Raw genomic sequence first — 17,434 nt, 5'->3', positions numbered from 1 at the left:
CAGCTTAAACTGTAACCCTGGAGGCACAGCATTGTCAGGTGTCCCTACTTCACTCCTGTGTGCTTCCTTTGTGCCTGTCCTGGGATGAGCACTGGAATGGCTCATACCATGGCACTGGGGCAGCACATTAGTGAAACATGGGTGGCCAGGTATGCTGCTGAAAATGGAAAAGGTCTCCTAAGGTCACAGATTGTGGTGTTATTCTGCTCTGTGCCCTCGCAGCACTTAATGTCTGGGCGACACACAGTCTGGGCCATCAGCCACAGCAGGAGCCCTCTTGGAAAACCTCTTTTGGATCTCCTCATCCCTACCTGCTGCTCTACTGCCCCTTGTCCCCAGCCCCTGGCTGCAGTGCAGACAGGCAGCACCTGGCAGTCGGCACCACTTCCAACATTCCCTGAGCCCAGACCCTTGCTGTGCCTGCATCCCAACACCAAACAACCCTGTTTTCATGTGAATGGCCAAACTGGAGCTGCTTTAAAGTAGAGCATGTCCCGGGGCAACAGCTTGGAGAAAGGCGGGAGATGATGCACCAGCACCTACCAACACTCAAGAGCGCAGGGCTGGTGGAGGAGGGAGGGTGCAGACAGCAAGGAGAGAGGTACAGAGGGTGAAAATGCACTGGGAGAAAACTCAGAGTGAGCTCCCAGCAGCTCCACTGCTCTACTTTAGTTGTGGCCTTTGCAGGGTGCTGCCCCTGCTTGCTGGGTGATGCTCTGCCCCCTGAGCTTAGGACACATCCTTCTGGGATGTGCTATCCCATGGGCCCAATCTGCCTGGAGCACCTGCTGCAAGGGAAGCAGGCTCTTGTCTTGTCCCCAGGTGTCAGGGGACTTGCAGGAGGAGGTCCTGCAGGGAACCCAGGCAGAGTCAGCCCCTTCTCCCACTGCTTTGAATTTAACTGCCCCAATCTCACCCCCAGTGTGTGCAGCAGGGGCAGCAGCAGCTGTGGCCCTGTCAGGGGTTGCACATTCACTCCTTTGGCTGTCACATCAGTCCCCAGAGCACACCAGCACAGGGCTGGACCCTGCAGAGTGTGTCATGGCCCCCAGCATGAGAGCTGCAGCCTCTCTGCCAGCCAGCACTGCAGCTCTCATCAACTCCTTGCCTTTGTCCTGGGAAAACACCTTTCCAGGTGGAGAAAAGCACTTTGTGGGGAAACATTTCCACTTTTTCCATTCTTTGCAAGGCACAGGTGAGCAGGTGGCCCTCACCCACCTTTTCACCCCAAAGGCACACCTCCCTGATTGCATCCACCCTGAGACACATCTCCCTTCCTGGCAGCCTCTCAGCCTCTCTACACTCCCTGCTCCAAGGGCATGGCTGGACACAAACCACACCAAAACACACTTGGCTGGAGTTCAGCAGCCAAGCTTGGTGTCCTTGGATGCCCTGACACAGTGGGACACCCCTGCTCCTCCCGAGGCCTCTGTCACAGCCCAGTGGGTCTGGCTGCTGACCAGCTCACACCAGGCAGAGTTTGCTGCAGGACCTTCACATGAGAAACGAGAATGCTCTCACAGTGCTGTCCCCACAGCCTCCCTTCCTAATGCAGATGTCCCTGTCCAAAACCACAGCAGGAGGAAAGGACTCCAAACAGATCAGGTGCCCTGTGCTGGGTGCGTTTGCAAGGGTTGTGTTGTGGGCACACAGGATCATTTCTTTGGCTACTCCCTAAATGGAGAGTTCCACTGTGACTTTTGGCACCTTTCAGCAAGGTCTCAAAGTCCAAGAGGTGGCTGTATGAAAAGCCATGGGAAGCTGAGCTCCAGGAGCAGAGGCTGCTTTTCAAGCTCATGTGGCTGCTCCTTGGTACCTAGCTGCTCTGAATGAGCAAACTCCACAGGAAAGATGAAATTTGAGGATCTCTTGCTGGAAATTGGGGGCTTTGGCAGATTCCAGATTTTGATTTTGGCTATCCTCTGCCTCTCAAGAATCAGCCTTCCCATGCATTTCCTGCTGCACAATTTTCTCGCTGCTACCCCCTCTCATCACTGTGCAATTCCACACCAAGAGGCATTTGTGAATCTCACCACGGAGGAAGTTCTGCTCATCAGCATCCCTCAGAAGCCCGATGGCACTTTCAGCTCCTGTGAGATGTTCTCACAGCCTCAGTTCCACCTGCTGCTCAACTCCTCCCTGCAGCCAGAAAACAAATCCATCATCCAGCACTGCCAGCACGGATGGGTCTATGACCACTCACAGTTCACCTCCACCATCTCCACCCAGGTAATTCCTGGCCTGGGATCCAGCCAAAATTGAAATTAGCTCTGTGCTTTGAGGAGAAGATGGAGAGGTGTTTGCTGAGTGCACAGAATTAGAGGGGAATCTGTGCACTGTAACCAGTGGACATAACCTGTTCAGAGATGTCCTGGGAGGGGGAAGTTCTCTGAAGCTCAGTATAGGAGCTAAGATTTATTGATATCATTTTTGTGAGCATCTCATCCTGCTTAGATTGATGCCAACATTTCTCATTATAATCATCCTAATTTCTCCAGAAGATTGAGAGATTTGGGAGGGGGTCAGATGGCAGTGGAGAGACACAGATATAGGATTTTCTCTGTGTGGCATTTGCACAAGATTGCATCTGTCAGGCTTTCACAGGAGCTCTTGATTACCCTTCTTGGTTTTCCAAACACTTTATAACTTCTATTCCCTTGGCCACCCCTCCTCACTGATCTTCACTTTCTTCTCTTCTCACTGATCTTCACTTTCTTCTCTTCTCTTCTCTTCTCTTCTCTTCTCTTCTCTTCTCTTCTCTTTCTCTTCTCTTCCTCTTGCTCTTCTCTTCTCTTCTCTTCGTGCTTCTCTTCTCTTCTCTTCTCTTCTCTTCTCTTCTCTTCTCTTCTCTTCTCTTCTCTTCCTTCTCTCTCTTCTCTTCTCTTCTCTTCTCTTCTCTTCTCTCTCTCTCTCTGTCTCGTCTCTTCTCTTCTCTCTTCTCTCTTCTCTCTTCTCTCTTCTCTCTTCTCTCTTCTCTCTTCTCTCTTCTCTCTTCTCTCTTCTCTCTTCTCTCTTCTCTCTTCTCTCTCTCTCTTCTCTCTTCTCTCTTCTCTTCACCAGGGTTGTGCTACCTCTCTTCTCTTACCACCAATATCTCTCTGCCAAATCAAATGTTCTCTCTGAGGGTCTTCCACTGAGCTCATAACCAGCCATAACCTTGAGCCTGCAAAGGTCCCTGCCCATCAAATATTAACCACCCACCTTCTGAAACACTTTTCCAGGGCTAGCAGCGATACCTCTGGGTGTTAATGCTTTACTTTCCTTGGGAAACAGTCCAAATCACACAAGGTCTCAGGGAAGGGGAAATCTGGTCAGGCAAAAGGGACACAGTTGGGTTAGAAGGACAGTGCTGGTTGTCTCAGTGGGAGCAGGGACAAGTCTTAGCCTGGAGCTGGTGCTTCCTCCCCACCACTCAACCACTCCTGCTCCTCACAGGGGTGATGGTCGAGTGTGCCCTGGGTCTGTACCTCATTTCTGCACTGGAGAAAGATGTGAAACAGTGCTGAGGGAGAGGCTAGAAGGATGTACTCTGCAGCATGGAGCCTCTTGATGCTTCTCCCATAGCCAGCAGCCTTGGGACCCATGAAAGGACCAGGGCTTTCTCTGGAATTCTGCTCTTGTAGCAAGAAAGGTTGCTCGAGGTCTAGCTGGCCTCATCAGAGAGGCTGCAAGTCTGGGTTGATAATTAAATTTTGCCACATTTGCACACAAAGAAAATTAACTCTGCGGCTTGGCCACAACATTCTGTAGAGATTTGTGATATTTGCCCTTCTAAGAAAGTAAAATTATGTTCATTAACTTAAGGATGAATGTCCAAACCAACTCCTCAGTATGGAATCAATAGGTTAGTATCAAAAGAAAGTATTTGACCTTACTTCCCCTCTGCCCTCCTTCTTCCCTGCACAGACAACTTCCAAGGAAACTGGTCAGGGCAAGAGAAACTGGTTATCATCACAACTTCCTCCAATGCTCACTGAGGGGTGGGTGTGACAGCTCACTGCAGTGGGACACCCTGCCAGTGCCCAGCTCACCAGGGCAGTCTCAGGGCACAGCAGAGGGAGCTGGGGGAGACTTGCACCTGGGCAGGTCTGGCAGAGGTCAGGAGAAGAAAATGGGGAACTCTCCGTGCGTGGTACCCAGGAAAGTTTTCTGATGCCCAGCCCTGTCCTGGGGTGCATCAGGCACAGCATCACCAACCAGGCAAAGGAGGGGATTGTCCTGCTCTGCTCTGCACTGGGGCAGCCTCACCTCAAGTCCCGGGGGCAATTTTGGGCACCACAATATAAAAGAGGCATTCAGCTACTGGAGAGCCATGAGGATGGTGAAGGGTCTGGAGAGGAAGACCTATGAGGAGTGCCTGAGGTCACTTGGTCTGTCCAGCCTGGAGGAGACTGAGGGCAGACTTCATTGGGGTCTTCAACATCCCCACAGGGGGAAGTGGAGGGTTGGACACTGATCTTTTCTCTGTGGTGACCAGGGACAGAATCCATGGGAATAGCCTGAAGTTGAGTCAGGGGAGATTTAAGCTGGATGTTAGAGAAAAGTTTTTCACCCAGAGGGTGGTTGGGCACTGGAACAGGCTCCCCAGGGCAGTGGTCACAGCACCAAGCCTGACAGAGCTCCAGAAGCATTTGGACAACAGTCTCAGGCACTTGGGGTGATTTTTGGAGTGTCCTGTGCAGGGCCAGGAGTTGGACTCAATGACCCTGATGGGTCCCTTCCAACTCAGCCTCTTCTATGGTTCTGTGCTTCTATGAAGTGTTCACAGAGAGGCTGTCACAGTGGGGATGGATAACTGGGACTTTTGTAGGATGCAGCTTTCCATTTTCCAGGACCCTGGCACTGTCTGATGTGCAGTTTAGTACAGGGCCCCAGCCGTCCATCAGACTCAGCAGATACAAACTGCAAGACACAATGGAATGAAGGAGTGTGAGAAGGCAGCAGGGACTGGGCTGGGCACTAAGTGTAATTTTGGCCTTGTGTTTCAGTGGGACCTCGTGTGTGAGCAGCGTGGGCTGAACCAGGCAACAGCAACCTTCTTCTTCATTGGTGTCACCATGGGGGCCATGGTGTTCGGGGACCTTTCCGACAGGTTTGAGCCCTCCCAGGCTGCTCCTCCAGGGCCTCAGCTTCACAGGAAGAATGCCACCAACATGTGACCTCCACCAGGCAGTCAGAGGGGTGGGGGAAGGAGAAGAGGCAGCTGCAAAGGGAGATCCAGCCTCTCACTGGGAGTAAACACTTCCCGGATCAGTGAGCCACTGAATGCTTCCCGGATCAGAGAAGCAGTTCTGGCCTTGGTTAGGAGTCAGATGCACTGCTGACTGTGGTCAGAAGTGCTGCAGGAACAATAAAAAATCAAATAAACAAAAAAATCCAGTCTGCCAGACCAGCTTCAGTCTAAAAATGGAGTAAGCTTGTTGATACAAAGCTGAAGGAAAAGGCTAAAAGAGTGAACTCCTTACAAATTATACACAAATTCACTCCTTGCAAATTATACACAAATTGGCTAATGACACCCAAGTGAGGGGCTCAGAGCAATTTCTTGCCATAGCTTAAAAGAGTTTCCAGCAAGCAAAATCTGACTCTGTCATTCCTAGAGAATCGGGGTAAAGGAGATGCTTTACAAGCAGGGAGGTATTTATTCCTTAAGGAAGAGGTGAAGCAATGAAGAAAACAGATATAAATCTGCTCTCTCTGGTTAAATGTAAGGATGTGATAATATAAACCTGAAAAATAAATACAAGTAATAATCTAGAAAGGCCATCAGATAAGAAACTGAATACTTTTGCAAACAGCAAAACCAGGAAACCCGACAGAGGACAGAGAGTCCAGGCACGCAGTTGGGATGTGCTGTTCCCTGTATATAATTAATTACTGGGAAACTGCTTCCTGATTTCCTTCCTCTGGGAGGAATTAGAGTACAGCAAGCTGCAAAATCACTGCAGAGGGGAACCTGAAGTGTGAAGGACCCAGAGACTTTAGTGCTGCAGATGGGAATTTTTACATCCATATCTTTACCCTTGGGTACATGGCTATGCTTGTACAAGGACTCAAGACACCTGCATGATTTTCAAACTGTGTGCCTGGGCTTTGTAATCACAATAGTTTTATAGCACAGCTGGAGGGAGAGAAATTCAGAATTGAGAAAAGGAGCAGGACAAAATATGGCAGAAAATAAGACAACACAAGGCAGCACAAAATGAAAAGGAATTTGTTTCACAAATGGATTGTTAGGGGGAAGAGCCAGCAGAGGATCAAGGCATAAAAGGAGCATCTGGAAATAAAAATACTGTAGTGTGAGACATAAATGAGTCTGTGCTCACGGTGGGAGAATGTGTAGAGGCAGGTGCTGGAGCTGGAGCTTTGAAAGGAGCTGACAGAAGAAGGCAGAGAGAAATACACCAGAGGAATGCCAGTTAAATGCCAAGAGTAAGGAAACATTGTCCTGGAGCCCTACATCATCTTGGGGATAGAAAAGCTTTTAACTGGTCTCCAAAAAAGATCTCAGGAGTGCCAGGCAGCCTGACCTCTGTCTGCACCAGGCAAATTGGCAGAAACTCCTCTGAAAGGTGGAGCCAGAGCCCCAGGGCGAGGTAGGACACACCAGGGAAGGATCAGCTGGGCTTTCCAAAAGATCCAAGCCTTACCAATGTACAGGATTTCTTTGCATGGATCAGCAGGCAGGTCAGCAGAGGAGACACCATCTCAGCCTCCTTATCAAACACTCCTTCAGACACTGATCTGCCCCAGGGTGAGAAGGAAGGTCTCAGCATGACTGAACAAGTAAAAGCCAGGAAGAAGAGAGGAGATGCAATGCTCCATTATGACAGGGGAGCAGCCTGTGCTTGGATGTTTGTGTTTTTCAGAGCGTTCATAAATAATCTGGGAAGGGAGCAAGTGGGGAGGGGATGCTGAGTCTGGCAGAGATGAGGTCAGAGGGTGGAGACTTTGCAGAAGGAGCTAAAGGACTCTGTGACTGCATAAGACAATCAGAAGACAGAATTTCAGGGCAGATTAATCTAAAATAGAGAAAGAATTTAAACCTCTATTTAAAATGGAGGCTCTGGGCTGACCATAGCTACTCAGTGGGAAGATTTTGGCATTATACAGCTAAACAGAGCTTTGCTCTAGGCAAACATCCACGCAGCAATGAGTAGTGGCTAGGGAAGCAAGAGGAAAATTAAGAATCATTAGGTTAAACCTCAGATGTCACCCCCACATCTCCCTACCATCTCTTTAAAGTCAACCTCCCATTAGCAACCTTCCTTTCCTCTGACAGAGATGGGATCCCACTTCTTTGTGCTAACAGTGAGGCAGAGATTTCATCTCTGGTGCTCCAGGGGGAAAATCATCTGGCATTTTGCTACTGTTCAGGGTCAGGTTTTTTCTAAGCCATTGCAGATATTTGGATTTGAGAGCTGCTCTACTGACAAATTTTACCCAGGTAAACCCTCCAAAAACCTTCACTATGAACAAATATATGCAAAAATACATATATATTGTTTCTGTTATTGTCTGCTCTTCTCCAAAGACTCCTTTTGTACCTGGTCCTTGTACTGAATTGGTTCAATAATGCTTTGGCAGACTTCCAGATTGGGTTTTTGTATGAAAATGGCTTTTTTATTAATTTTTATGTTTCTGCAGTCTGCTCCTTTTATTGTATTTTCTACAATCTTTCAGAAGTTGTGTTTTCCTGCCACTCTCTTTTGAAGACAATTTTAGGGGCATTATTTCCAGCAGCCTCCCTATATCCTGCAGTTCAATCCTGCCAGCTCATTCCTGGTTTTCCTAGCAAGTAGTGTGCATTTCCTGAGAGTCTAGTAATGGCTCCTTAAATAGCTGCCTTGACTCCTGCAGGGAATATTATGGCTTTATACCCTTCTTACTGTGTTTTCAAGGAAAATCTTCATTTACAAAATGTATCTTCTTTCTTGGGCAGTCACCCATTGGAAACTGGATCCAGCTCTGGGGGGTTTCTGGGTGCTTCCTGTTCTGACCCAGGGGCATCAAGGTGTCTTTTACAAACTGTCCCAGCTTAAATTTCAAAGCAGATTCAGCAAACTCCCTGTACCCAATCCACAAGCTGGGGGGTTTTGCCAGTAGGTGCATTTATCACCTGCTGAACGAAGTAATTTATGATAATTTTTGGGAATGTTACTGTGGCGTTATGTCCTGGCATGCCACTTTTTCCCCTGGAGCAATCATTCCTTCCACCATCCTTCTCAGGGGGCCACTGGGAGAGCCCTGATGCCAGGATCAGAGCAGGATTTCAGTCCTTGTGGACTGAACATCACCTGCAGGCAGGCTTAATCTACTGCTGCTGCTTGAGCCTAAGCTTTCCTAACAGGCAGTGCTGATGTTCATCAGGAGACCCACACCTTGTGCTCCATTTTGATTTTTAGATTTTCATAGGTTGTGCAGAAATTTGTGCAGACATATTTCTTTGTCTGTGAGAGAGTGTGTGAGTGTTTATATACATTTATATTGCATTTGTGTGCATTTAATGTTTTGGATTTCTCCACACTCTCCACACAGGACTCTGGACAAACAGGGTAAGGAAACCCCAGGAGAACAACATCCTGGCAGATTCCTCAGAAACCCCCAGGATTTCAGGGCTATTTGCACATGAGGGCAGACAATTGGATTCTTTCCTTTTCCTTCCAAGGAGCAGGGTGAAAGTGTCACAGCTCTGTCTCCTCCCTGAGAGTGATGGCAGTGGCCAGCCCTGAGTAAGCCATGGGAGAAGGACATTGACACTGGAGCAGGGTGTGACAGCAACACAGGATTTGAAGCTGGCATCACAGCCTTTGGTGGTGCTGTTTGCCAGGAGAGCCAGATTTGTTGTTCTGAGCAGCACTGGTCTTTCCAGTGGTGACTCCCAATATTTATGGTGTGGGCTCTGCATGGAATTGCACCACTGTGGCACCAGCTTGACCCAGAGCCATTTCCTCCTCTCCAGCACGCTGCATCCTTTAATTTTCCTCTAAAATCTCTGCTTTGCCCATTTCAAACCCTGCTCCCATGACAGGTTTCCAGCCAGTGTAACCCAGCCTGTGCTCATGGCAGGTTTGGAAGGAAGAGCATGCTGCAGCTGTCCCTGGCATGCTCCCTGGCTTTTGGGATGCTCAGCGCCGCCTCCGTGTCCTACACGATGCTGGCCATCACACGGACCCTCACTGGGCTGGCCCTGAGTGGCCTGTCCCTGATAGTCCTGCCTTTGGGTGAGTGTGGGGGGCTGTGCCTGCCAGGGGGGCTCCTGGCAGACAGTGGGTGGGAAGGGAATTCTCTACCAGGCAGGGCAGGATTGGTAGGAACAGGGGTCTGGGAATCGCTGCGCGTGCAATTTCCCTCTTGCAAGGATCCCAGAATTACAATTTGCTGTTGGTTCAATTAATATTTAACAGTCTACTCAAAACACACTTGTTAGCACTTCTGTTGCAACAAGCTACCCAATTCCTGTCAGGTAGCATCAGCAATACAATTCAAAGCCACACTCCAAGGTCTCTGCCCCTTTCCCACTCCTACAAAGTTCTCACCTTTCAAGCACACACTTAGGACAGTTCAGCAGCATTGCCCTGTCCTCAGCACGAGAGGATGGTGTGTCATTTACAGGGTGTTTCTACTTTCCCAGTTTCGAGTTTTCCTCCAAAAAACTGCTCAGTTTTCCTAAGCTGCCAATCTGTATTTTACAACGAGAAGAACTACCAAAAAATTTTTTTAAATCACACAGAGCAAGGCAAAACTGAAGCTAAAGAATTTAGGTAATTCCATCATAAAAAACAAGCTCCAGATTTCAGGATATCCAGTAAACCACTGGATAATTTTGTAGATACAGTTGGGACATACTGGGCAAAAAGTGTTGTACCCAAGAGCAATTAACAGTTGCAGCAGAAATTTCCAGGATTTTTGCAGATCTAGTCAATGCTCTAATGGCTTCAGTATTGGAAAAGCCCACACAAGACCTGACAAATCCCAAGGCCTGCTGTGTTTGTTTGTTGCTATAAAGGCTGATTCCTGAAAGTCATAGTAGAGCTTGGGAGGGGCATTTCTGGTTGTTAGAGGTTGTAGCAAGATGTCCAAACCTTTGGAGGAAAACTGGCTTTTAGTTCACACACACAAACAAGGAGACCCCCAGCTGGCTTTACACTTTTGCTGCTGTCTGCTCTGGGTGGGCTCCATGTGAACAACAATTCTTCCCAATCTACTTCTTTCATCTGAAATCATGAGTGGAAATGGGAATAATGAGAGAGAAATGGGAAACTGTGCAGGCAAGATGGTTAGGGGGAAAAAAAATCTGGCTGATGAAGGAGACCAAGTGAATGCTATTTAATGGGATAAAAAAAATATCACCAAGAGTGGTTTTAGCACTGTTCCTTAATACATGTCCAGTATTTCTTTTCCTGAAGTTTTGTTTTAGTGGCTGACAGCTTTGCAACAGCCTAAGTACTGTGGCTGAATATTTTAATATTCCAAATATCAGCCAAAGAGGGGAACTTTGTGAAGGAGCAGACCAGGGATGTTCCCTTGATCTGCCCTTGTGAAAAAGCCCTGCAGGCCCTCCCTTCCTGGAGAAATCCTGCATGTCCCAGCTGGATGCTGCCTCCCTCTTGCAGGGATGGAGTGGGTGGACGTCCAGCACCGCACCTTCACCGGGATCCTGATCAGCCTCTTCTGGAGCATTGGGAACATGCTGCTGGCCCTGGCAGCCTACTTGGTGAGGGAATGGCACTGGCTGCTGGTGGCTGTGACTGCACCTTGCCTCCTGAGCATCGTCTGCCTGTGGTGAGTGCAGCCACCAGAATGGAAGCACACTGGGATTTGCCTCCTCTGTGGATCCTAGGATTCATTCAGCAGCCTCAGGATGAGCAGGACTCATTTTTGTCCTGTACCTGGATTGCCCAAGTTGGCAGCTCCAGAAAACTGGAGTGGTGTAAGAGCTGAAATGAGAGATGTGGGGCTCCAGGGGCTCTCCAAAATGCAGTTTATTCCATCCAAGAGTTACAGCAGCCCAGGGTGGTGGGTGACAGGTGGTAGCCTGTGCCTACAGCTGTCAGCTCCAGCTGCAGGCAGGCCTGGAGACCCCTAGTTTAGGTTACAATCCATTACATATTTTTTTTTTTTTTTTGCTGAGCATCTTAATACAGAAGAACCAATCTATACCTTGACTTTTATCTAAGCCTATCATAACTACTATAATTACCATGTTCATGTTACTATTCTCCAATCACTGAAAGTTAGTACCTTACAGTTTAAGCTAGAAGTTGTTTTTCAGTTTTCTTGCAGTGGAAAATTCTGAGACCTTTTTTCTACTTGCAACATTTGCTGACTTGTTTGCCTGTGCTATCTTTCTGCTTAATAAAAACATCTTCTTGTTTGAAGTAAGTTTATCCTTTGCTCTAAATCATAAAAAACCCCTTCTAACTAACAGACCCTTCGCCTCCTTGGTTATCCAGTAAGACTGGCTCAGCAATTCTTTTCTTCTATATCAAAACTTGCTTTCATTCCTATTCCTTCTTCAGACTCTACATTCAAAAATCTTTCTGCTAGACATACATATCTGTGAGACTTTCTTGTCAAACCTTCATCCTTCCCAACAGAGTGGCCTGGGTTTTGTCTCTCCCAAGGTTACATCACAGTTTTGGGGACAAGGAGGAGGCAGGAATGAGGCTGAGGCATTAGGATGACAGGTGGAAGCAGGATTTGGTGCTGCCAGCTCTGTCAGATGTGGCTCAGAGTAAAGAAAAGAGATTACAATAAAGGAACACTCAACCAGATCCAGGTTTTAATCCTGAGTAAACTCAAGATAAAACATTTATCCATTTCCTGTCCCCACCTCACTGGGAAGGATACCGAATTTTCCATGAAAGCCACACCTTCAGGCTAGGTCAAGTTCATTTATCTCTGTGCTTCCCAAGGCTTTTCTCAGGTGTGCAACCATCCTGATGGGCCAAATACACCTGCTTTCTATGGGCAATTTCCTCCTTTAGCCTTATTTAAATATACCTGACATCTCCTAAGCCTTAAAATGGGAGATGGTTTATTTAATCAAAGAAACTTTCATTTTTCCATCTTTTTTCTTTATTTCCCCATGTAGTAATACAAATTAGAATACAGAGTTGATTCATTCACAGTCTAAAGAGTAACTTCTGGTATTTCACTGATCAAGTCCAACACAACTAAAATAGGTGTCCTGCTGACTTTTTTAGTTCAGGTTGTTTTGCTCTCTTTCTAGGGCAACCAGCCATAAAAATCTGAGTCCTTGGAAGTGCTAAAATTCACAGATGCATTTGGACCCCCTCCCTTTTCATCATAACTGTTTGATTTTTCTTCTCATGTTACTATCTTTTATGGAGATTAGTTCTCCAACAAATTATACTCTAGTCTTCAAGCACCCATAAGGTCAGTGACTGCAGAAAATTAAAAGTCTCTGAAGTATGGAATTAAAATCTAATTTAGCACTCTGTAGATATTACTGACACAATGTCAGAACTCAGTGGAGGCATTAGACAACAAAAGACATGGTATTACTCTCTAGAGACAGTGGCAATGAGTGCAAAATGCCATCTTTCCTTCTTTACATTTCCCAAGGTTGCAAGCCTGTCGGAAGGAGATGAAAACTTTCAACAAGACCAATTCTCCAAACATTTTTGCTCTACACATCATTTTCAATTCCTGCTTGAATAGTGTCAACAGTTGCTCATTAGTTTTACTGCAATCTGATTTAGGGCACATGAATCACAAACATTGGATTGTAGGGATCTGGTCTCAGACCATTCTAGTGGGAGACTCCAGTGTGCAGAAGGCTTTGATTATTGTGAAAACCAAATCATTTTAGCAACTAACAAAGTATGTATAGAGCTCATTGAATCCTTTCTACATTGTGGTTCTTAATGGCTGACTATTTCAAAGCTTAAAGAGTCCCAGAAAGCACAAATATGTAAGTAAAAACTCCCTGGGGTCAGTTTTAATTTGGCCCCAAGAGTTTGGAACTTCAGCCAGCTCAGCCTTTAGGGGTAGAAGAGCCTGTGCCTGTCAAAAGGGTGCCCCACTACTCTTCCCATGCACCACAGTTATTATATTTAGGTGGAAGTCTCATGGAGAAGATGCCAGAGCCATGGACATGGGGTGGAAAACAGGCAGCTCCAAGAGGAACAGTCTCCTCTCCTTGCACCTGCAGGTGGGTCCCAGAGTCTGCCAGGTGGCTCATAGCCAAGGGCAAAGTGAAGCAAGCCCACAGGCACCTGCTCAGATGTGCAAGAATGAATGGAAGGAAAGACTTTGCTGTCTCACCAGAGGTAAGGAACTGGAAATCCAGACACACGTTCTTGTTTTCACACTTTGTCTCTCTGTTTTACTTCTGCTTGATACCTGGAGCAATGCTTGGCCTGCAGTGTGGTCTGTGGGGCACTGTGGGCATTTTCCTCTAGAAAGCAGAAATCCACTCCTAAAGATAAAGCTTCAGCTCAGCTCCCATAAGGCCAGAAATCCCATCCATTAGGTGAAGTGTCTTTCCACTCGTTTTTGCCATGGCAAGAGGCCTCAGTGGACTGAGCACTGGAGTAAATACACAGTGAGTAGAACTTATTAACTCTGCTGGTACTTACTCCTCAATCAATTGCCAAAAAGCTTTTTGGACAAGCAGTCTCTTCTTCTTCACAGGCAGTGAAGAACTTCTTCTCAGTGCTTGACTTTTAAGGTTTTCTGTATTTATAGAAGTAGATGGATAAATAATTACTCTTTAAATGAATGCACTCCTAAGAACAAAGCATGAAGCTCACTGCTGGCTTTTCATACAACAGCAGGCAGCCACATGGGGAAGAGGGTGGAACTGGCCAACACTGACTTTTCCATCTGCCATTTCTCTACAGACCTCTCTGCTACATGGGGCATGTAGGTGAGAGGGAAAATGAAACCATGAGAAGAAAAAGAGGTCTAAAATAGCAGGCAATCTGTAAAGTTATAGGAAGATATGACTCTGAAAATGTATGCTCAGAGAATGGTTCTGCAAAGAGAATGTATGGAAAATCCAAGGTGGATCTGAAGCTGGGAAGGGCAAAGTCCCCAGCCTGTCTGGGATTTCATGTCTGCATCCTAACAGCACAGCAGCTGAGCTATTTCCTTCTTCCCATCTCTGCCAGGCCCTCACAAGGATGGCAACAGACAAAAACATGGGAGGGAGTTATTCCTACATCAGCTTGTTCAGGACCCCAGTCCTGAGGAAGATCTCTCTGTGTTCTGGTGTAGTGTGGTAAGTGATGTCACACAGGGGAAATTCATCCTGCAGTTCCAGAGGGATTTCCCTTGGTCCCAACTGCACCCGCTCCTTGCAGGTTTGGTGCTGCCTTCTCTTATTACGGCTTGAGCATGAACCTGACTGGCTTTGGGCTCAGCACCTACCTCTCCCAGTTTGTCTTTGGTGTCATTGAGATTCCAGCCAAGATGGCCATGTACGTGCTGGTGAACCGAATCGGCCGGCGGCAGAGCCAGGCGTGGACACTCATCCTGTCTGGAGTCTGCATAGGAGCCAACATCGTCATCCCCAAGTGTGAGAGGCTCTTCTGCTCTACACAGTGCTGGCTAAAGGGGGAGAGAGTCCATGTGGTGCAGTGCTGGAGAAGGAGAGCCATGGATTTGTCCATAGGCAATTCTTTGTAGAGAAGTTCTCCACCTGAAGGGTGTCCACAAGACAAGGTCACTAATGTGGGCTAACCCCAATATCTGGTCACAGCAGATGGTTTCCAGTCACTGTCAAGCTCCAGGGCCAAGAAGCAGCTCCAGGGCTAAGAAGCTGTGTGGGAGCACTGAACCTTCTCCCTTCTTAGACCTGGAAGTTCCTTCCCAGAGGGAGCTCACTGCCATAAATGCCTTTCCTTTCCCCCAGCCTTCACCTCCCTGAGATCAGTCGTGGCCATTTTGGGCAAGGGTTTCTCAGAAGCTGCTTTCACCACCGTCTTCCTGTACACCTCAGAGCTCTACCCCACCATTCTGAGGTAAGAGATGACACCCACCTGAGCACACCCCCAGGGCCAGGCTGGGGTGCTCAGGCCATCAGCACAGCAGGATGTGCTGGTGACTACCCTGCAGCACTGGCCCCTTGCCTCTGGAGCTAGCAGGTTCTAGGGATTTCATATACTCACAAGAGAGAGGCAGAAAGCCACAGTTTTGTTCACCTGGGTTGTGGGTGGTTACGTTGTGCTGACAGGAAGATGAATGGAAAGGTGAGGAGTATTCTGTGTGGGAAGATCTTTGCACTCCATAAAGCACCTGTGCTTAGTAAAGTCTTTGTTCCCTGTTATAATCTGTCGGGAACTGTTAAAAGAGCCTGAAAATGATAACTTGAAATACCAAGTTTTACAAGGAACACATACTACCACATGTTTGAGAGTCTTTTGGACATTGGATGATATTAAAGCAGGCATTAACCAGCCTTTTAGGAGGAAAAACAGAGTTTATTTGACATACCTGGGGAATGGTAACATAACACCAGATTTAGCATTTGCATAGGCGGGGATATAGCTAAGTCTGGTGGAGGGCATCACCTCACTGATTTCTTTGTGAAAGTCTGAAAAAAGCCTCATGAATCACAGCAGGCCTTGTGGGCTACTTCACTCTGTCCCTTCCTGCCCAGAGCATCCTCTTCTGCCATTTAGTCCTTCAGCTTTCAAAGGTCTGTGGCATGCAGGGAAAGATTCACATTTAAACCAAAGCGGTCACACTGATCTGCTGCTTCTTATCCCAGATCAGTTTGTATCTTTCATGCTCAAAGACATTGGCAAAGACAAGATTGTTGGTTCCTTCTGCAGTACTTGTTCCGTATATGCACAAGCAGGATCTTTGTCATGAGTGTGAAATGCCACCCATCCCCTCAAAATTAGGTCTTATTTCTGGTCTCATCTCCAAGGGCTCCTTCCTTGGACCAAAAATGCTCACAGCTATCTCTAGTGTATGCCACCTGCCTGGAAGTACCTGGGAGAAGGAGGAACTTGGATTTGCTCTGAGCAGGTTGGAAGACTCACTAGTCTTACTATTAGAAAATGCTATCAGGGTTTAGACATTTAAAGTGGAAACAGCTTTAGAGCGGGTGTTCTTTGTGTGGAACTGCAGCTTCTTTCTCACAATAGACAAATATATTTCTCACAGCAGCTACAGTTGATCTCTGGGATTGATGATGATTTTAGTAAGATATGAAGAAAAAAAATTTTAAAAATGGTAGAGTGAAAAAACAGGGGGAAAAAAGCCTCAACACGCAGAGAAAATTGCAGGGAAAAGTGCAGAGGTCTGGCATGACACGAGTAGCCCTCTGTTTCCCGTGGTGTCTGCACCTTTCCAGGCAGAACGGGATGGGGTACAACTCCTTCCTGGCGCGCCTGGGAGGGGCCCTGGCCCCGCTGGTGTTCCTGCTGGACGAGGTGTGGCGGTCCCTGCCCCAGGTGACATACTGCGGCGTGGCGGTGTGCAGCGGCGCCGCAGCCTTCCTGCTGCCGGAGACGCTCAACGCGCGCCTTCCCGAGGGCATCGAGGACGTCGAGAAGCCACAGTGAGTCACCTCCCTCCTGCCCTGCACGTGGATGCTGACGAGGAGAGGGGACATCCCCCTCTGCTGCCTGCAGTTCCCCAGCTGTGCGCGGCAGGGGAAGAAGGGACAGCCCAGCTGTGTTGTTGGCCTGTTGGCCTTCCCGCTTTTCTGCCCATCAGCCCAAAGGTGATTTCTTTTCTTCCAGAGTAAAAGTGCCGCCAGAAGCCAGCATTCCCGAGGGCGTGCCACTGCAGGCTCTCCTGAAGTGAGGAACCCCGTGGGACAGCCACCATGGAGGACTACACAAACTGAGCCATGCTCTGATCTGCCAGGGAAAGAGCCTTTGCTGCCCACCGACCTCAATCCCAAGGGAAGTGGAACTGAGGACAAGGGAGGAAGGAGGCAGATCAGGACACCAGCTGGCAGGAGTTAACCCTCTCTCTGTAGTGTGGCCAGCAGCAAGGATGCTCAGATCCAACTGGGTGTGGAAATAAAGGCACCTTGTGCTAAGCTCTTCCAGTCTTTGGCCTTGTTGGACTTGGACCTTTCAGATCCGTGCAGGGCCTTCCAGAAACTGTAGTCCATTGGTTCCTACACCTGGAGAAACAATGCAGCCAGAAAAATACCGAGTGTGAATCACACAAACCCAAATAAGCTCTAATAAATCCAGCTGGGTGGTAATTTATGGTTCATTTCAAACCACAAACTGTAGCTACAAATATTTCTTGTATTTAGAAGAGGTCTGGATGGTTTTCACACTGAGGCTCAAAGCCAGAAAAAAGCACATGCAGGAGTCACACTGAGAATGGGTTAACCGCGAGCATTTTTCCTACATACACAAAGAAGAAAAAAGGTTTTGCATTTAAATCTAGTGTGTATGCAAGAATTATACTTTAAGCTATAGGAAAAAAAAAA

The 17,434-nt window shown here is 47.7% G+C and overlaps 1 protein-coding gene across 1 annotated transcript; it reads left to right on the top strand.

The window, feature by feature from the left end:
• The first annotated feature begins 1,851 nt into the window (after nucleotides 1–1,851).
• On the top strand, nucleotides 1,852–16,788 carry SLC22A7 (solute carrier family 22 member 7). The gene is made up of 10 exons (XM_009096157.4): nucleotides 1,852–2,229; nucleotides 4,989–5,092; nucleotides 9,070–9,224; nucleotides 10,617–10,785; nucleotides 13,181–13,298; nucleotides 14,142–14,251; nucleotides 14,334–14,548; nucleotides 14,885–14,993; nucleotides 16,334–16,540; nucleotides 16,725–16,788. The coding sequence occupies exons 1-10, from the start codon at nucleotides 1,852–1,854 to the stop codon at nucleotides 16,786–16,788; spliced, it is 1,629 nt and encodes a 542-aa protein (XP_009094405.2).
• Nucleotides 16,789–17,434: the final 646 nt, after the last annotated feature.

Source organism: Serinus canaria, chromosome 3, assembly GCF_022539315.1.
Source record: "Serinus canaria isolate serCan28SL12 chromosome 3, serCan2020, whole genome shotgun sequence".
Classification (NCBI taxonomy): Eukaryota; Metazoa; Chordata; class Aves; order Passeriformes; family Fringillidae; genus Serinus; species Serinus canaria.
This window is presented reverse-complemented; position numbering and strand designations above follow the sequence as displayed.